This window comes from Thrips palmi, unplaced genomic scaffold (assembly GCF_012932325.1).
Source record: "Thrips palmi isolate BJ-2018 unplaced genomic scaffold, TpBJ-2018v1 HiC_scaffold_16, whole genome shotgun sequence".
Lineage (NCBI taxonomy): Eukaryota > Metazoa > Arthropoda > Insecta > Thysanoptera > Thripidae > Thrips > Thrips palmi.
In genome coordinates, this window is record NW_023144625.1 from 4,667,530 (window position 1) to 4,689,143 (window position 21,614).

At 46.9% G+C, this 21,614-nt stretch overlaps 1 protein-coding gene across 4 annotated transcripts in view; it reads right to left on the bottom strand.

The window, feature by feature from the left end:
• The window catches only part of LOC117642142 (pregnancy zone protein-like), a 43,085-nt gene extending 21,471 nt beyond the window's left edge, over positions 1-21,614 (bottom strand). Inside the window, exons 1-12 of one of the 4 annotated variants that reach the window (XM_034380024.1) lie at positions 21,465-21,614; positions 12,950-13,034; positions 11,006-11,198; positions 9,546-9,770; positions 7,274-7,533; positions 5,682-5,924; positions 4,961-5,141; positions 4,156-4,338; positions 3,543-3,641; positions 2,776-3,057; positions 1,164-1,439; positions 86-152 (exon numbers count right to left, since the gene is read on the bottom strand). In XM_034380024.1, coding sequence (XP_034235915.1) covers positions 86-152; positions 1,164-1,439; positions 2,776-3,057; positions 3,543-3,641; positions 4,156-4,338; positions 4,961-5,141; positions 5,682-5,924; positions 7,274-7,533; positions 9,546-9,770; positions 11,006-11,198; positions 12,950-13,032 — 2,092 coding nt within the window. In that variant the 5' untranslated portion in view covers positions 13,033-13,034; positions 21,465-21,614. The other 3 variants (XM_034380026.1, XM_034380023.1, XM_034380025.1) reach the window with 3 other exon arrangements.

Genomic DNA, 21,614 nt, shown 5'->3' on the forward strand with positions numbered 1-21,614 from the left:
TAAGCTTCGAAACGCTTCTTTGGGATTTTCCCATTTATTTTTAACAGTGTGCCAAACTAGTCCCTTGGCTTCCGAAAAAACTCACGCTTAAACTTACGCTCTGGTAGCCTCCGCACAATTTTAGCGTTCGTCATGTAGACGACACCAGCGTCCTATGGAAACAAACCAGCACGTTTTTAAAAAAGCAGTACTAACATGGTAAAACAAACGATATGATAGTGATTCCGTAAACTGAGGCAAAGAGAGACAATTTTGGGGGTAGTTTGGGACACAATAACGAATCTTTCCTGTAAAACTTTATGTCGAAAAATTGTATCGTCAAGAAAAAAATCATGTGTTTTAGTGCTGTAAGTGACCAAACTGGCAGGGATCTTGAACTTGCCGCATAAGGGGCCTCAACGATAGCTTAAATAAGTTAGTTCACTGGTAATTCTAAAGCGTAACACTACGCTTGAGCATAAAGTTACGGTTGAAGATCTTACACTCGAAATAAAGCATACTCCGGAAATTCCCCCATGCATTTAGATAGAGGGAATCTTGGCGGATGAGCCTGCAAGCTCGATTTCAAGCGTCAACTGATTGCGCTTGAAAACCGAGGGCAATATTACGCTTTAGTTATGCCAGTGTTTAAACTGTGTCTCAAACTGCCCCAAAAGGGTCTCATGCAACCCCAAAATTGGGTTCTTCGGAGAAGAGCTGATCCGGAAGAAATCAAGAAGAAGAAACGCCGGATTTGTATGAGAATGTAACTCTGCGGAAGCGGCAGAACGGCGACGCAGACGCTCATTCATACACATTTCGCATACTTTGTTCTTCTTGATTTCTTCTCAACTTCCGCTCCAGCTCTTCTCCGAAGTACCCTTTTGCCTCATATTATCCCAGCTTATGGTGGCGCTCGATTCTTTGCTGAACACACTAAATTCTTATGGACTTTTTAAATGCATAAGAACGCACTTTTTATGCATAGTTATGCATGCGCAGAAACGTCCATAAGGTATGTATAAAATTATGCATCACAGTGTACATTTTATGCATCTTCCTGCATAAAATGTACACAGTGATGCATAATATTATACATAACATATGGACGTATGTCCATGTGCATGTATAACTATGCATAAAAAAGTCCATAAGAATTTAGTGTGAAGAGACAGGCGACTCACCTCCAGCACCTCCTCCACGGAGTACCACCAGCGCTTCCACTTGCCCAGCAGGCTCTCGGCGCCGGACCCGGGGCCCCAGGGCTTCTTGGCCTTGGACTCGTAGCTGATGCGCTCGTTGTAGGCGTCGGCGGCCGTCACCCCGTTGTTGGACTGCTTGAGCAGCAGCACGCTCTGGTCCACGGCCAGCAGCGCCACCGTGGCGTTGGGCCGCGCGGACAGCGACACCTCCACCTCGCGGCCCGGCTCGCTGCGGCCCGGCTGGATGCGCACCGCCACCTGCAACGCCATTCACATTCGGATTCATCACGTTTGTCGAGACCAAGAGGAAACAAGTCCAAAAAGTTTGTACACAAAAAAATTCATGGGCAATCATAAATTTTGCAGTCAATTTTCTTGAACAAACTCAAGAAGTTTAGTCAAAATTAAAGAAATTCTTCACAACTCGGTAAAATTTTGAACCTAAATAAACAGAGATTTGGCTGTGAATCACCGAATTTTTTTCCAAGAATCCATATGAATGCAAAACTTTCAACACTGAAATTGAAAGTTATTTTCCCTTGGTCATAATTGGGTGTGGATACACTCTAAACAGTCTACGAAGCACTGCTTCGTAACAATGAAGGAAATGAAGCCAAATGCATTGAAGAACTGCTTGGTATCATGACTACACGCTTCGTACTCGTGGTACACTGTGTACACTGTCATTGTCATAGCAGAGGCGAGGAACGCCCGGTGGGCAGGCAACCAAACGCGCTGCAGCGCGGTCGCGTGCCCGTTGGGTGGCCTGCCCACCCGGGGAGACAGCGCAACGCGTCCGCTGCGGCTGCGGCTCGCTTGCGTTTTGAAATGTAACAGTTAGAGTGAAGGGGCCTAAGTTTTATTCATTTGAAGTTATATTTTAAGTTACATTTAGTTTTCACCGAAACTTAGGTGAGGATTCTTTGATCACCCAAGTTTGGGCGATAGAGGTGTCTGCTGCCCATAAGCTAGGCAGTATCATCAATCAAATTGGAAAGGTGAAGTGAGTCCCACCAAAACTGGGGAGATGAAAATACTCAAGGGGAAACAAATCTTAAGATTTGTACACCAAAAGTCTAAAACAAGCTCCAATTTTAGCCAACTTGTGACAAAATTCATGAAATTTAGATTAAGTTTAAAGGAAATTCTTCAAAACACCAGTGAAGTTCGAATCAAAATTTATGCGGAATTCAGAAATGTGTACACTGAAATTCAACGTTATTTTTCCTTGGAAATATCTCACCTAAGTTCCGGTTATGGCCGAGGGGGTCAATCACTTGATATTTTTTGGTACACAGAATTCTTCAAAGGTACGGGTTTCGTCGAGATTTTGCGAGAATTCACAGGATTTCGCGTCAAATTTATGCCAGATTTCGCGAGATTTTGGAGGGACTTTGCGAGATTTCAACAGATTATGGGATTTTGCTAGATCTCACCAGATTTCCAAGGTATTTCGCACAAGATTTCGGCCTATTGAGTGTACACAGGATTTCACGTGTGGTTTATGCCCCCTCAGTTATGACACTTTAAATCTCAGTGCAGTCACACGGTCGCCGAAGGACATGGAAGCCGTTGTCACCGTGGCGGCACTTACCGGCGCGAGGCTCGCGTTGACCTTGACGGCGGAAACGTCGGCCACCAGGTTGCCGTCGGCCGTGACTCCGTACACGGCGACGCGCGAGGCGGGGGCCATGTCGGCGGTGGCGCGCACGCGGACCGTGGTGCCGGCCGCGCCGGGCTGGGCGTCGTCCTTGCTGGCGTCCAGGCCGGCCGGCAGGTCCCGCACCGTCCGCAGCCCCAGAGGGCCCTGCACCACCAGCGTGGCCTGGCGCAGCGGCACCTTGGAGGACACGCGCAGCAGGATCTCGTCGCCGACCTGCAGCGACGGGGAGAACGGACAGATTAACGGACTGCCTTCTCTGGTGGCGGTGGCACTTTGAGTCGTAAAACCTCACACGCTTACTATTGAACTTAATCACTTTAAGTCAAAGGGTGAGACATCTCACCAATTTTCGGCGATACAAAATGTACCACCGAAAAAAGGTCGTACACAAATGTATCACCGGAAGAAAGGTGAGACATCAGCAGGATTGGCCCTTGTTTTCCTGGGGAAGTATCGACCTTTTTTCGGTGATACGTTTGTGTACGACCTTTTTTCCGGTGATACATTTGTGTATGACCATTTTTACGGTGATACATGCGTGTACGACCATTTTTTCGGTGATACATTTTAGTATCACCCTTTTTTCGGTGAGAGAGTCATATCTCATCCCTCAGAGAGTGAGATGTATCACTATTTGATTTTAAGTGATGTAGCAACTGTCACAGCAAAATTCTAACGCCCAACTACTTATCACTCACATTGACGCTGTCTTGCTCCACCTCCACGTTCAGGTTCTCACTCTCTCTCTCCTGGAACGCGCTCAGATACTGGATGGCAGAGTTGTTGCGGTAAGTAGCCTGAAAACAACAAATAAGAGTCGAAAGATTGTTTTAAGTAAAGGAGAAAATTACGAAAAGGCTGTTGGACGTTGCAAATACAGGTCAGCTTAATATGTGAACAGAATTCTTGCTCTCAGAACTATAACTAAAATCCCTTTACATTCATTTGTTTGTGGCTTAAGTAGTACACGCTCCAACAGGACCGTAACTGATGGTTTTGAGAGGGTAAGACCTTATTACTTAACTGCACTAAAACATAAGAGAAGCTCCAGATAAAAAAAAAAAAAAAAACACCTGGCCGGGGTCCCCTTAGGTCTGGCTCCAACGCGGTTCATTGGTTCGTCTAGAGAATGATAACTGCCCGAAACACGAACAGGACCGGATTGTGCATTTGGTTGAGGGCCACTTCTGTGTTGGAAGTGTGAACTAGGTGTGAACCAGGTTTACACTTTCGTGCTTTCAGTGTGTACTCAGTGAAAGCACACTGCAGTTTACAGAGTGATTTCAGCAGGATAGGAGCGACTGTACTCACGGTGAAAGTGATCTGCGACTTGTTCTTCTCGGGCTCCAGTTCGAACGTGACGATGCCCGTGGCCGGGACCTTCTTCTCTGGCAGCGACTTCCTCTCTTTGTCTTCCCAGCCGTAGTTGTACGTCATCTCCACGGGGTTCTTGTCGTCCTGGACGGGGGCGCCGTCGAGGTCCGTCACTTTCACCTGCAGCGGAAACATGTGTGAGATCATGCGCGAGAGCACGTTGATGAGGGAGACGAACAATATTGAGATTTCGCCACAAAAACGGTCAAACAGAAAGAAACATAACAAACACTGAATGTCCACGGACCGCGTTACCAACTCGACACAATTCTGTGGATTACCGCAGTACAACGTTGTTGCCCATTAGTGACAAAAGCGACAAATTTCGTACCATCAATTTTGATAATGCACAGAATTGTTTCCAGTTGGTAAAAAATATTTTTGACAGACATTTAGGGTGCACACAAAATTACCATGTAGTGTCTTTGGTGCATATACAGTGGCAGGTCCAGAGGCAGCCTGAGGGGAGGTAATCACTTTTTGCCTACCTTGCAGGCGGCTATCTGGGGGCTATTGGAGGGGGGTCTCAAATACAGGTATTCGCGCACCAAATTCGAGACGCGTTATGAGCTCTGGAGTCGCTTAATCAGGCTCGAACCGAACGAAACTCTTCAAATACGAGGAATCCAATGGTAGGGTTCACAAACTTCGTTTCCAGTACTGTTCAGTGACTCTGGAGCTCAAAACGCGTCGAGAATTTGGGCAGCCTCCACCGGTCTGGTGGCCCGTTGTGCCTAGTTACCTTGACGACGACAAGCTTCCCGTGCTCGAAGTTGTACGGGGTGTCCACGAACTGCAAGTCGAAGTCGTGCTGCCGGACCTGAGTGCCCTCCACGTCGGAGGCGTTGAGCACGCGGCCCGTCAGGTCCTCCACCACGGACACCTCGTACGTCACGTGGTTCCAGTAGTTGTTGTCGTCCAGTCTGTGAAAGCAAAGCGGCCATACAACGGTGCGCACATGCCGGCACATGCCGGTCTAAAATCAAATGTATGCTTAGTACACAGTACACATATTTCACCGCTGTGGGAGTATACTTAGAAGCACACATCTCTAGGATTGTGCTTGTCAAGCATACATCTAAAGGAGTGCACTTTGGCAAGCATGCATCTGTACTTGGACAAGCATGCATCTATTGGAGTGTGATTTCAAATGGGTGAGATGCATGGATGCTTTTCCAAGAACACAGCAATAGATGCATGCTTGCCCAATACACAACTATAGATGCACTCTTTTCAAGCACATTCCTATAGATGAATGCTTAAGCTTAACCCAAGCGTACTCCAAGCTGTGTGCTAACAAGTACACCCCCACAGCTGTGTACCATGCACACATATGATTTTGCAGTGAAGCTACTTTTCTTTTTGAGTCCTGAAATAGTTTGTAAGGTTTCCAGAGTTTCCACAACGCTCAAAGAAAGGCATAAAAGTAAGCTTCAGTTCTACCAGTGAGGTTGTCGTCTTACTTGAGGTCATCCTTGATGTCGAACTCGACCGTGGCGGAGCCGTCGATGGGGACCACCTTCTCCACGTGCGTCGGCCTGGGCGGCATGGGGGTGGTGGAGGTGGTGGTGGTCGTGGTGGTGGAGGCGTTCTCTGAGGCCAAGCCAAAGATAGGGATCGGGTGCGGCGGGAAGGGGTTGACCCAGTAGTAGGGCAGCGGGGCGCGCACCGTGGCCTTGCCGACCACGGGCTTTCCGTACGTGTACCTGGAAAGAAGAACATGATGTATCCCTCACTCGTTTGCGATTCGGTTCAAACAGACGAAATTTATGACGGTGTTCAAGTCAACACTCTGCGCCTTTAATTTTAGTGGAAATTACTGCGTAACCATGTTACAGAATTTTGTATTGAAATTTTTTTGAGTGTTCCTCGAGTAGTATGTATTTCTCATGAGCAGACGCATTTTTGTAAGCAATCATAATGCTTGGCCTTTTTAAAAGTAATACTTAGCAATTGCTGATTGATGCAATGATATTTTCGTTTTTAAATAAATTACAAAGAATTTTTTTAGAAGAAGTAAATATGGTTGCTTCCAAAAATAAATCTGCTTATGAGAAGAAGTCAAGAGGCTAAGCGTGCAGAATTCACCGTTTCACTGAGAATCCAAACGCTATGAGTATAGCGTCAATTGGTGCAATGCAAAAGCATTGCACACGAAGTGCAATGCCTCCCTATTCCCATGCATTAGCATAGGGCATTTTCGGGATGCATTGCACGTAAGGTGCAATATGGCTGAGGAATTGCACGTATGGTGCGATATCTCGACGCATTGCACCATACGTGCAATACTCATAGCGTTTGGAATTTCGGTGTTGACACACACAAAAGCTAAGTGGGTAGGACTACAGAAGAAAACCCAAAACTCATACAAATTCACTAGCTCAGCATCAAGGCCACGGGCCTTCCACTGGTTAGTATTTGTATTAGTGGTATTTGACATTATCATTTTCGTGTTTGGCGTCGGCGCCGCGACCGCAGTCCAGCGGCGGATCCAGGATTTTCATGAGAAGCATTGCAGATAAGCGCCAAATGTTGGCAAGCAAACTTGCCAGTGAATTCACAGTGAACATTGGCAAAGCAGTGCTAGTGGCCTAGCTTCCAGGCGGCCTATCCGGTACCCACGGAGGGGGCTGTACGTTTGCAAGCTCACACTGGTAAAACTAAAGCGTAACTCTATGCTTGAGTCAAGCATAAAGTTACGCTTGAAGACATTACGTTTGAAATCAAGCATAGGCTAGAAATTCCCCCATGCATTTAGATAGGGGGAATCTTGGCAGATGAGCCTGTTACGCTTGAGTTCAAGCGTAAACTGATTACGCTTAAAAACAGTGGGTTAAACTACGCTTTAGTTTTACCAGTGCACATAGTATTTTGAGGATAAAGTACTATTTAGTTCGAAAATAACGAAGTATTTGCTTTACAAGCTTCGTGTATGCTCAAAATACTTGGTTGTAAGAAACTGCCCCAAGTACTTTCAAAGGTTTCGAGAGTGAGGGTAGTTATCCCCCCTCCTCGACATCTTGCCGCAGTCAAACGCCGACGGCGTGCCACTTACTTGGCCTTGACGGTGACGGGGATCTTGCCCTGCTTGAAGGCGACCGTCTGCGGCGCCTTGGCCGTCACCTCGAAGGTGGGCAGCACGTACTCGGCCACGCTGAAGGTCTTCTTGACCTCGCCGGCCGGGGAGGTGGCGAGGGCGGTGGCCACGGTCCAGTCGCCCAGCACGGGCTGCTCGGACAGCGAGAAGGTGCCCGACCACAGCCCGCCCTCGGGCTGCTCGCTCAGCCACTGCTTGATGCGGTTGTTCTTGCCGTCCTGGAAGCGCACAAGAACACACACTAAATGATTTTGTACAAATTTTGTACGAGACATCACGAACTTTTCGTTGCACAATGGGCAAATTTGTGCAGTTTTTCATACAAAACTTAGTGTGCAATCAAACTTTCTAACTGTGAATTTGGCTGTAGTGTGTGAAGACATTTGTGCACATAATACGGACAGTTGTTAGGTTAGCTTAAATTCTTTTTAAGCTACAAAAGCTTTGTAGTGTGAAGTGTGGCTTTTCGAGTGAAAGCTCGTCCGTCGCTCAGCTGGAAAATCACACGTTGCAACAAATCCAACCCCTCAGAAGAATACCACACTGAGAATCCAAACGCTATGAGTATAGCGTCAATTGGTGCAATGCAAAAGCATTGCACATGAAGTGCAATGCCTCCCTATTCCCATGCATTAGCATAGGGCATTTTCGGGATGCATTGCACGTAAGGTGCAATATGGCTGAGGAATTGCACGTATGGTGCGATATCTCGACGCATTGCACCATACGTGCAATACTCATAGCGTTTGGAATTTCGGTGCATCGTCCTAAGCCGCCGGGGTGCTGGGGAACTATATCAACTTGGTGGCGGGGGGTCCACCACTCAGTTCAGGAGTGTACACAATACGCGAATACTGATTACCAGTGATTACCTTGAAAAGATCTCAAAACATCTATCTAAAATTTTGGCCAGATAGGAGCGTTTTCTGCCTATTTTCGAGCTGGATGGCAGAGCTTCGGACTCGGACTTTTGAAGCATCTTGGCTGGCTGGCCCGGCTGGTGACGAGCCAGCCGCTGACTGAACCTGGCGCTGTCTCGCCCGCACCGGCACGAGCCAGTCAGAGAGCGGCTGGCTGGTCATCAATCAGCCGGGCCAGCCAGCCAAGATGCCTCAAAAGTCCGAGTGGTTCTCTTGGGAGGGGTCGAAATGTGATAATCGTATTCAAACAGACGTGACAAAATTCACATTCCAGTGAGTGAATGCGACGTAACCTCCGTCGAATAACAGTGCATGGCGAGGGGTTAATTACTTCTATTGTACACATGAGTACGAGTACGGGTGAGTACACCTTGCTCTACTCATGAATTTCACATTTGTAAACATGTGCTTTATTTAACGTTTTAAATGACACACAACGCCAAATCGGTCGAAAAACTAATGAATTCCGCCCTTTAAAACTTGTGGGTACACTGAGTACGGGCAAATTTGTACACACGAGTACACTTTCGCGGGGTCCTATTCAAAAGATCTTATCTGGGCGTTCCCTCCAAGACAATCTCATCTTAAACGCAGGTGAATTTCACATAGTTTGATCATTTGATACAGCTACATATCAATATAATTTGTGAGTATCGACGGCTCCGAAAATAATACGCGCAACTCAGGCCGCCGCGTACAACAAGCGCAACACCGGCCGCCGGTTACAACTAGAGTAACTGGCGGCCGCGCTGAGAACCCGCGCATCGCTTCCCGGCGGCGTCCGCGCTAGGTTATGTTTGACACGTTATATCTCCTAAACCGTTAGAGTTAGATGGGTAGTGTAAGCGAGCCGATTTTAGTTCTAACTTAGATCTACAATCGGCTCGCTTACACAAACCATCTAACTCTAATGGTTTAGGAGATATAACGTGTCAAACATAACCTAGCGCGGACGCCGCCGGGAAGCGCGCGGGTTCTCAGCGCGGCCGCCAGTTACTCTAGTTGTAACCGGCGGCCGGTGTTGCGCTTGTTGTACGCGGCGGCCTGAGTTGCGCGTATTATTTTCGGAGCCGTCGGTATGTTCAAGTAAATCTAAAGATGGAAGATCAAAGAAACCAAAAGTGCGTGTAGAAATATGTTTCGCTTACCGTCGTACTTATTCTGACTGATCAAAATGAGTGAAATTTGCAGGCGTTTAAGATAAGATTGTCTTACGGGGAACGCCCAGATAAGATCTTTTGAATAGGCCTAGGACCCCTGATTCACCCCCTCGGTGCATGGGCGACTGATGCTCACTTGCTCATACTCACCAAGACGAACACGTTGATGGGCTCCCTGACGGTGGGCTTGAGGTGCGGGTCCAGGACCAGCACCCTGATGCGCACGTCCTGCCCCGGCTTGTACTGGGCCTTGTCGGTCTGCACGAACAGCGAGGCCGTCTTGCCGTCGAAGTCCACGTCCGTGGCGTTGCTGAACGACACGCCGCCCTCGCCCTTGGCGGACAGGCGCACCTTGCCGGCGTGCAGCTCGCCCACCTGCACGGCCAGTCAACACACTCCAGGTCAGTACAGTCCAAATGTCCTACAGTGAGATTCACGCTGTACCGTGCATTCGGCCAAATCACACGATGCAAAATCTCCCTATAAAGCGTCTTCTCCTTCGCATTTTCATCCAAGGGGGCATAAGTTTGAATTCGAAATTTTGTGTACCACTAGAGTTTTGGATGAAGTTGCAGCCCATTGCAGCCAAATTTCCTCGAAGTTCACTTCTTTAAACTTAAGAGATTTTCGAAGAATTTCTACAAACTTAAACACAATTTCATGAATTTTGAAGAACTTTGTCTAAAATTCAAGATTATCTACGAATTTCGGTTTACAAACTTTCTGGAGTCGTTTCCGCTTCCATCTCCATTGTAAGACACAAGCAAACACCTTCGAAAAGAAAAGCTTCGTTCGTATTATGCTTGCGCCATCTTGTTCGGACGATAGGAAATTTCTTCGTATGCCATTAGGAGTGGAAGTGCACTGTTCAGGGTCAGATTCATCGCGCTAGGAAGCTGTGCGGTGCTGGGACTGCAAACGCGGTATTGCAAAAATAGACGCCAGGCCACGCGACTCGCACGCCCGACCCGGAGGAGCGGTGCACCATCAGTCAGAATAATGGTGCTGCAAACACCTCCATCCGCGCCCTGAGCTCGCCCACTTTATCTTACAACGACGTTTTCATGTTCTAATAGGAGAAGAAGTAAAAAACACAAACCATGCCACGTGTGAATTTTCGTTGCTCCCAAATGTTTACCGAACCAATAAGTGGAATGAAAATTTTTGCCATACATTTGGCTTCAATTCTGATTCTTGCCACGACTCTCGTCAGTCCATCGTGAATGCACGAAGATTGTTCGTTAATTTACGAAGAATATTGGTGGAATTACGAAGCAAACTTTGTTAACTTTTCCACAAGCTTAACATCTGTGTGTGTCAATTGGGATTTCGAGACACGGGCTAAAATTGGGACACCTCTTTCCTGGGCAAGATTTGACATTCTAGAACACCAAGCCGTACCAAATGTTACTTTCTCAATAAATACATCACTCTTGGTATGTCATGACTTGTAAAATGTCGAATCTTGATTAAGAAACAACACCATTCCTATTTTCACCCCAAGCCCAAAACTACCCCCACTGACCCAGTACCTGAAAGGTATACCTTTACTAACTCTCAGTTGATTTTTTTGCAGTGTTACTCATCCCTGACGGCAGGCGGGCACTGACCTTGATGCGGGCGGTCTTGGTGCTGCCGGACGGCACCACCACCTTCTCGGTGTAGGTGACGTTGTGGCCATTGTCGCCGCTGTTGACCAGCTCCAGCTCCACGGACGTGTCCTTGTCGGCGCCGTGCACGCCCACGGCCACGTGGTACTCGGAGTGCGGGCGGACGGAGGAGGGTGAGACCACGGTGTAGGTCCTGCACCATAGAAACACGACCGTCATTAACACTGCTGGAACTAGGGTCAGAATTTTGGTCGACATGGGGTGAAAATGGCACAACCGTTTCCTGGACAAAATTTGACATTTAAGAACCAAACCAAATGTTATTTTCAAAATAAAAACATCACGTTTGGTTTGGCACGATGTCTGAAATGTCAAATCTTGTGGAGGAAACAGCTGTCCCGAGTCCCGAAATTACCCCTACTGACCGGGGACCAGGGTATCTTCAAGTTAGCTACAGTGTGCGCAGTCTAGAGCCCTACTCTGTGAATTTAAGAGTGGAGAAGTCCACACTTAAAATGCGAAGGTGTGGAATGGCAGTTTCCAAATTCGACAGGGCAGAGTTATAGTGAAGAGGAGCTCCACGTTTGCACCATGCCAAGAGATGAAAGCTCCGCGAGCTGATGAACGATTTAAGGACGAGGAATTAACCCGCACCAGGAAGTATGGACTTCGCCATACTTCGGTTGACAGTGGGGTGGGGTTGACAGAGGGTGGGGTAGTTTACAACAGAATTTTGAATTTCCACCTTAAGGCCAAGTTTAATTGCACTGCACCGGTCACACTCAAAAGCCTACGAAGCATTTGCTTCATAACTCCAATGAAAATGAAGGCATTGTAGAATTGCTTCGTATTATGAAGAAATGCTTCGCATAACGAAGGAGTTTGCTTCATTTTCTTCCTACTACAAAGCGATTCTTCGTAGAGTTTTTACTGAGCACGGCCGTGTCGATCGTAAATCATTAAGTTCCTGAAGCTAGAAGACAGTTCACACTCACATTGTCTTCAGTAGACCCCAATTGCGTAGATATAAGCGTTTGTTACGCACTGCCCTTTGTTACCGGCGACCCTACCCTCTTACGCTTACAAGCAATGGCACACCACTGCAGGCTTGTCCGTGACCGTGATACTGAGGCAAATCGTTCACAGAGGAAAAGGAAAAGGCACGGCTCTGCTTCGCGAACATAAAATAAACCACACACTATGAGTTACGGTTACGAGACAAACACATCGACAAAAATAATACTTGCTGACGTCTCGAAATAAACGGGAAATGTTATTTCTACTTTTATCACCGGGTGGCACTTAAAAGCAGCCCAAGCTACACTACCAAATTGGGTTGCGAGCGGCAGGGGAAATCCCACGCGGTTATGCCTATCCTTCAACGTCACGCGGACGATCCGAACGCTCGAATTAATTTCCTGTTTCCGCCGGTCTGTGTGCCTGTCGTGCACACTGTCGCCCAAAAGTCGTTGACCCGAATATTTAGTCACTTTCCACTCATACACTTGAAGGCTAGAGTTATTTTTACTTGTCCAAAAATGTTACACAACTAGTTTAAATTTGGTTGGAAAGTTCCCTGCACGGATATATAAGCTCTGCCCGTAATTTTACGAGCAAATCTGCAGTGTTTTCTTGTGCTTTTCACAGATCTTACAAAAACAAACTAACTGAACATGTTTTCCACCAAACTCACTCTTGAAGAACCCTCATTTCAACGGTAAGAATAATTTTTCTTGTAAATTGACAGGTAAGGGGAACTTACGCCGAATTTGTCCAAAAGGTGAAGGCGCTATACTGCCCCCTAAAGATATTCATACGGAAACGACCAGATAAGATCTTTCATCCGCACGGTAAGATTTGAAGAGGACCACTCGATATGGCGTCTGCGTTGTTTCCAATCAGCCCCGCGCCGTCGATTTCCCCGACAAGTTGTTGCCTACTTACCCTTGGCCAAGTTCAGCGGCGGCTGCCATGGCAACGCCCACCGCCAGCACCAACGCGGCGACGGACAGGTTTCTCAGCAGCATACCTGCAACGTGAGGAGTCGTTAAGAGTGACGAGCACACGAGACAATACGTGCACACTTCAAAGAATGGGTTCGGAGGCTGGACCGAACAAGTACGGTTTAGGACTTAATTCAAGGAAGACAACATAAAAGGGACGGAGAGGGGGAATCGTCCCGAGCTGCAAATAGATTGCACTACGAAGCTGATTGTCTATACCAAGAAACAAATGCATAACTGCAAGTACACACCAATGCATACTTGGCCAAATACACACTTACAAACACACATATATGCATAGTGTGCAGTTGTGAGTGCTTGCCAAGTATGCCTTTTGTGCACTTGGTCAAGCATGCATTTGTAAATGTGTACTTGCCAGTATGCATTAGTATGTATACGGAGTAGACAGTTACGTTTGTAATATGGTCCAAATTGACATTTTTAGGACCTTCACTGGTCTTCTGAATGTGATAATAGTCATTTCAATAGCAATAACATTATGATTGCATTATAAGCCCCATGAAAAAGTTATTGCATTTTGAGTGCAATAAATCATGTATTTATCACTTTTTTAGCGTAGTTTTTATCACACCAAAACTGTGATATGGCCCAGACCGTCAGGGACGTTCCCTAGAACTGTCATAGATTTGACAATGGGCCATAAATCTTCAATAGTTTTCAAGAAAAATAAAAAAACAAAAACAAATATCAACTTTTTTTAAAACAGAAACTTGTCTTGTGCTGAAAAAAATTGAGTTTGGACGTCTTAACTTGGTTTGGTAAAAAAATGTCAAAATCGTTTTTTAAGTCTACAAAATTTTGGAACTTCGATCTGCACCTTCAATCAAACACCTTTCATGCCGCCCGCAAGGCATTGTCATGATCATCTTTGTGTCATTGCGTTTACAATAAGGATCTTCTTGACGCATGCATTCATTTCGGAATGTTGCAAATTCGCGACGATTTCCAGTGTTTTATTACCGCGATTTACCGCAATCCAATATGTTACATTCTACAGTAAGGTTCGAAATTTGTGAGCAACAAATAGACAGTGGATATCACCTATTAACAGAACTTCGTTCTTTGCTTGAGTGTTGCTTTACACAATCCAGAAGCAACATTATCTGCGTGTCACAAACAAACGGTTTTCCATTATAGACTTTGAGAAAGGAGAACTATGAGAAAGCATACCCTGGCCTGCACAATAATTCGGTACAGATATTGATTAATACGATTTCTTCTTCCAGTTACATAAAAATATCAGTAAGTTCTTGATAAAAGCTTTATTTATATCAATAAATTCGTTGATAACTTATTGCACTTCACCGTCAATACGTGACTGAAGAAACAAACAGTACGAGTCTGCGAGCGTGCGCCTTCCTAAATTTCTACAGTTGACGCGCAGGCTTTCTTTCGGGTGTACTCACTGGACTGCCTTCTGATCGCGGAGTGTCAAAGGACGCCGGCCGGTTGCTTGGCTCGGCGAGTCAGGCCGCCTCTTCGCACCTCGTGCTGTGTCGCGAGTGCCGGCCGGCTTGGATTTGTATTGACCGCGCGGAGCCACGAGGAAGGGGTCGGCGAGGCACGAGTGGATACGCGCAGGAAGATGCCGCGGCACCGCCGATCGGAGCGCCCCCAGCGGCAGTGGTGGGGACTGGCGCGGGGCACCGTGAGACTGTGGCGCCCCTGGCGGACGAGACGGGAAGAATGGTGCTTTCAGATTCACGCGAAATTTCAAACTGGCGCGGGGAAGGGAACCGCTTGAAAAAGGAGGGAACTAATTAAGTTGGCAGAACAAAGGAAGTACATAAGTTACAAATGTTAGGGAAAAGCGCACGATTATCGGTCATTTCTGTTTTGTCTGTCAACCTGTGAAGATGTACTCAAAGGAAGCATGTTCACTATGAGTAACAACACTGGCTGCCTTAGACTACTTTGACCATTTCTCTATAAAAATTTTTCTTGTCTGGTCTCAGGTAACAACGCGCAGAGAGAGAGAATTCTATAATACTTTAAGGGGGAACCCTGGTGAAACTTTCAAGTAGGCTTTAAAATAATCCCAGAAAGTTGAAACTTTGCTTACTTATTAGGTTCATTGAGTTCCCAAAACAAAATTCAATCCAAAATGTTGAACGTTCTCTGAGAAAAGTAGCTTTTTAGTGTTTTTTAGAGCGTTGGGGAAAAATCTTCCTGCGTCTTTCATTAAAACGGAAAGTCTTGAAAATTTTTTGGCTTATCCTAAAGATGTATAGGAGATATTTTAGTGACGGAATTTTCAATTTTAACTTCTGTCCTAAAATATGAATTTTCAAATTTTAACATTTAAAAAAAAGTGAATTTTTTGCCCTTTTTTCAAACTTTTAGGTGTTTGTAAAAAAAGGAGGGCTGATATCAAGATTCCGTCACTAAAATTTGTCGACAAGTCATCAATGAATAGAGTCCATGCAAGACGACTCATGTAGGTGTCAACCAGGAACGCAGGAAATCTTTCTACGACAAAATTTTTTGTTGACTGAGCAAAAGCTGTGAAATTGAGCGTATAAGCCAACGACAACTGATCTCAATGTTAATTCTTTCCAAATGATGAAGGAACTACCCACATAGTTTAAAGGTGTTCAACCTGTTGAATCTGAAACCTTCTATGCACATTTTTATCCATGAACTTTAAAAATACTATTTTTGGCAGTTTTGGCCATTTTTTCACCAGCCCCCCCCCCCTTAATGTCCGCACAAATGTTTTTTCCACTTTTTCCGGTCGGACCCACCCGCTTAGTCCTTCGTCCGCCAGGGGCGCTACAGTCTCACGGTGCCCCGCGCCAGTCCCCACCACTGCCGCTGGGGGCGCTCCGATCGGCGGTGCCGCGGCATCTTCCTGCGCGTATCCACTCGTGGCGAGGCAGCCCGGCTCCACAACGGGGAAGGGGGGGGGGGGAGTGTCCCCGTGCCGCGCTCCCCTCTTCCCCTTCCCCGGACGATACGCCGGGCCACACACAGTGCGCCAGTGCGGCCGAGGGCTTCATCGTAAGGCTTTGTGTCTTTGTCCAAGCGCGGATCCAGGACGTGGGAGGGAGGGGGCGAAAGGACAGTTCACACTTCTAGCATGGCCTGAGGTGAAGAACAAGAAGAAGGACATAAGCCGGAAACAGCTGCCAAATAACGGTTATTCATTGACGATGAGTGTTTATTGTCATTCCAAAGTTTCAAGAAAGCTTGATTTTGTAATAGAATTTCATGTAAACCTGCCAAAAACAACCCGAAAGGCTCGATTTCTTGTACTGTTTCCGGTTTATGGTCTTCTTGTTCTTCACGTACGGCCCTGGCCCTGCTAGAAGTGTCTATCCTCCCTTTGGACACTTGGTAGTCGCCTGGGTAGGCAAAAAGCCACACGTTGCGCTGCCAAAAGTGCCAATTTGCCCTCCCTCGGGCCGGCACTGGACTCACCGCCGTATTTTCCCCTATAGCGCTGGAGGTAGCGCCATTTATCATCTACAAGGGAGTGCGGTTACCGCTTTCTGGCTTTCTTGGATAGCTAGCAGCGGCAGGATAGCCTACGGCCTCGATGCTGAGTTAGCTGGGTTTGCTTCTACCTTGGTTCATTAGCTCTAATGCTTGGCGCAAACAGCTGACTAATATAGAGCTTGCCCTGCATAGCTTAGCCTATGTACACATATATTAGTCTAGGTATTTATAGTATAGGTATAAACGATAATTACTGTGCCTAAAGTAAAGGAAAAGAGAAAGGGGGCTTTTCGTATATTCGAAATCCCCAACACCAACTCAAAAGCACGTCCGCCTTGATGGTGGGCACAGTTCATTTGCGATGCAGTTCTGTAACCACCATCCAAACCAGGATGGAACCCGTTCTGGTGACGCAAATATTAATCCCATACAGGTTGTGCTGTGCACGATATCAAATCATGGGACAAAATTGATCTCATCTGTTAGTGTGCAATCAGTCTTAAAATGTCTATTGCACGAATGAAGTTTTCAACAACTGCTGCACTGCAAGAAAAAAAACCACAACAAAAGTACACAAATTTCTGCCAAATTTTTATTAGGAATTTATTGTACTTTGAAAGTACAACTATTTTGTTTTAAAGTGCAATGGAACCGGCATGATGAGTCCTCTGCAGTCCAGGCCTCGTTGTGGTTTGTAAAATTCTCGTTGTACTTTCTACAATCCCTATTGTACTTTTGTTGAACAGTTTTTTGGTACTTTTGTTGCACAATTCACACTTTTGCTTGCAGTGTGGGCCCGTGCACAGGGAACACATACTGAGTACTCGAGCCAGGAGTGCATTCCCCATCCCGATCCGGGATTGCTTTCCTCGGAACCCAGACGGCAGAAGGCCGCGGCAAGCCGCGAATAAGAGCGGCAAACCACTATCAGTGGTTCGCTTCCCAAGTTCATCGGGAACGGAGGGCGAGCAGAGGGCGAACACTACACAGATAAAGAGAACGGGACGGCGCTGGCCGGCAGAGAGCAAATCGAAATTCGAGGCAGAGATGGGAGAGAGATGAAAGCGGCGAGACCTTGAACCCGACCCAGTGAATGTGAAGGAACACGTTTTGTCAACGAACAATCGCCTTTCCCCACGCTTCCGCACAACCCGCGTGGGAAACTGATTCAAGATAAACAAAAAGACAATGCTCGGTCCCCTTTTACGGAATGCGATTTTGAGGCACAAAGTTTGACCTCATAGTCAAGGTGGCTCGCAGATGTTAAGTTATGAACCCCTAGGTTTTGAGGGAAAGAAGTCCCGCAAATATCGCAATACATTTGAGCTGCATCTATTAAACTGCTTTTGCCGTCAATTGCTTGTTTCGAACGAGGGGCAAACAACTTCGTCAAAATTTGTACACCGTTATTTCAAATTCACGTTATTTCATTGTTATTCCAACGTTATTTCAAGGGTATTTCAACGTTATTTCGCGTTATTTCGTGTTATTTCACGTTATTTCGCGCTATTTCACGCTTATTTTGGCGTTATTTCAACGTTATTTCACCGTTATTTCACCGTTATTTCACGTTATTTCACGGAAAATGTACACCTTAATTCAAGTTGTTTGCCCCTCGGTTTTGAATCAATAATGGTTCAAATAACGCCACACAACATCCATTCTAGGGCATAGTGTCCAACTTTGCGACACGTACCTGTTTTTCTTTACTCGCATCTGACGATCTACGACGAAAATGGACGCGGCCAACGCTTAAAACATAACTAACAGTTTTGAGCACAAGTACGGAGAGCATATGTATAATGTAAACTATTTTGTTTTTCATACGAATTGTTTCGTAAATTACGAAGTATGTATTCTCTTGATAGGCTTACACTGCAAACCTAACTGTCTACTAAGTACACACTTACAAATGCATGCTTGCAAGTACACACTTACAAACGCATGCTTGGCCAAGTACACACTTACAAATGCATGCTTGCAAGTACACACTTACAAACGCATGCTTGGCCAAGTACACACTTATAAATGCATGCTTGCAAGTACACACTTACAAACGCATGCTTGGCCAAGTACACACTTACAAATGCATGCTTGCAAGTACACACTTACAAACGCATGCTTGGCCAAGAACACACTTACAAATGCATGCTTGCAAGTACACACTTACAAACGCATGCTTGACGCCGTATAACAGCATGCGTCAAGCATGCGTTTGTAAGTGTTTACTTGCAAGCATGCATTTGTACGTGTGTACTTGGCCAAGCATGCGTTTGTAAGTGTGTACTTGCAAGCATGCATTTGTAAGTGTGTACTTAGTAGACAGTTAGGTTTGTAGTGTATGTCTACAATACGAGGTTGCAACAAACTGTACTATTCTTTGTTGGGCCTAGAATAGTTTGTGAGATTTAGAGGGCGGGTAAAGTGCCAAAAACAGTCCAGTTTAATGATCAAAATTATTCACAACATATCAACCTCCAAACTATGATCGTTTTGACAATTGAATAATTCTTCCGGTTAAAGGTTTCACCGTTTACGAGCCTAAAGTTTCTATCAACTCCTACGATAAAATTTCGATCCAACTTCTAAATATTTTCTTTGCCCGCTTATGTCTGCTCAGATTTCTTTGCCATGGCAATTTACTTAAAACGTTTGCAAGGTTTTGAGAGTGAGGCCTGCGTCTCCCACAGCTGCTTTCAAGGTCCTTTCGCCGCGAAAACAGGCGGTGGCTGCGTCCGAGGAGAGAGTGCCTCTCCGCACGCGGCGCCAAGGTCAGGGCCGCGACCGACGGCACGGCCGGCGGCGGGCAGGCCGTGGGCCGGCCGAGCTGACGTCATCAGACGGGCTGTCTCCGCGGCCAAGAGGTTTCGAACGCCGACCCACCGCGCCGGGAACCCCCCACAACACTCGGAGCGGCAAGCGGCGCACAGCAGCGCGAGCGGTGGAGAGGCTTGGTGCCACACTCTTAAAACCTTACACACTGTCACTGTAAAATTTCAGTATCACTTGATGACAAAATCGTGCACTATATTTTCATCATGACAGTTTTACCACAAATTGATGACACTTTCATCAAAGCTCATTGCACGGGCGTGACAACAATGTCATCATTTGTTTTGATGACAATAAGACTTCAAATTGTCAAGTGACAACTGAACCGTCGAGGGCTAACAGCCGTCTAGTCTACCATTGGCAATATAATAGTGGCCCTCGTCTCAGCCTGAGCTCAGAGGCCTTCGTTTTCTGGTCAGAGAATACCGGGGAATACTTTGGGTTTTAAGTACCAACTGGTTGAGGTCTTTTCAAACTATATCTTTGGCCTTACCAACTATTTTCAGCCCCACAAACATGAGTGCGTTATAAGTTTGAGCAAAAAAGTTTTAGTACACACAAAAGCCCACAGAGAAAGTACGTCAGTTTATACGAACTATATTCTTCGTGTAACAGACCAAACAGTTCTTACCTGACAGGTGCTCAAAATACCTTGTAAGATTTTTGAACGGGCACGTTTATGCGGTTTAACCCGGCCACGATCAGAAAATTATGTTTTTGAACCGAGCGCATTTTTATATTCGGGGAACTCTAAAGTTGCCTCCATTTAATCGGAATAATGCGCCGAGCGCTCGGTTCTGGGACTTCTGGGAGGGTAAACAAAAATCTTTCGGAACTCACTATCTTTAATATGCTTGCGAAAGTTTTCACGCAACCGTATAAATAAGGTTATGTGAGGTGACACATTCATTTGAACACACACACACACACACACACACACACACACACACACTCACCTCCGCACGCGCTCAGGCGGAAAACATTTTTGTGCAGGTACCATGGATTTTAAGTACGATGAGGCCAATTCTTTTCCTGAGCTGTTGTGCTGCAAAGCATGTACGTTTTCGCTCCCATACCGATCTTTTCCCTCCGGTACATTTTTATTGAACTGACATCCTTTCTTCGTTAAAGGGCTCAATTCATTGTTAAGTGCGATGGTGGGCGGTGGGCGGGCCCAGTGTGTCGAAGCTGTCAACTGCTGACGGGGTCATATAGCCTATGACCCTCCTGGCTTCGCAACCGAAGTGTATCGTGGATCTATTTGCACGAGAAATAATTTGACCGCGGCGACGTCCATGGACGTGCTAACCGGTGCACGTTTTCCATGAAGGATATTTCGAAACCGAGAGCACGACAGCTCGCGTCACGGCACTTTTAACGCTCATGTGTTCCTGGTACAGATTTGACGTCGGTGGAAGGGACGCCGGAATTCCCCGGGCTCATGACTCACGTGTGGGTCTGCAGACTGAGCGTCGTTTTCATCGCTGTCTCTCTCACACTCGTGGGGCGTCCTCTGTAGGTGTGAGAGAGACAGAGCGACGAAAACGACTCTCAGAGTCAGCCTGCCGGCACGTGCACTTGTGTGGATTGGCGGCGGAGGGGGAGAGCATGGACAGGGAAGGGGGGAGGAGTCTCTCTGGGGAGAGGGGGGGGGGGAGAGGAAGAGGTGCAGAGGTGCTGGTGGAGGAGGGGAGTGTGCAGGAGGCAGATGGGAGATGGATAGAAGAAGGGGGCTGAGGGGGGGGGGGGAACTGAGAGAACAGGGGAAGGGGCCCGCCTCGCCCCGACCTACCCGACGCCGGCGACACAGATATAGCTCAGTGCTGAGCAAAAGTCACCAGTAGCCGGCGCGGCACTGTCAATGAAACTGCTTTTGCTGTTCCCAGTTGTTGGTTCTACCTGCCAGCAACCTAGTCGTGACACAGTGGGCCATAGTCGCTAAATGGGACCCAAATCGAACGTGTAACCCCACGAATGGATTGCTCCCCGACCGAGGAATCCATTAGTGGGGCCACACGTTTGGTTCGATAGTCCTGTCTAGCGACAATGGAGCTCAAAACGCGTCTCGAGTTTTGACCGCCTCCGCCGGTCTTCGGGCCCAGCCCACTGTGCGTAGCTTCAGTTACACGTTCTCCTTGCGGCTGTGCCGACTCCCTGTCACTCACCATGATTGAAGAGCGAGTCGAACTCCTCTTCGCAACGGAAATCAAATCCAGAGTTGTTGCAAACCGGTCCGCGCGGGGCGGCGTGCGGCCAGCGACTGGAAGCGAAGGCGCGCCCGGGCCGAAGGGAGGGGGGCACTGGATGACGTCACC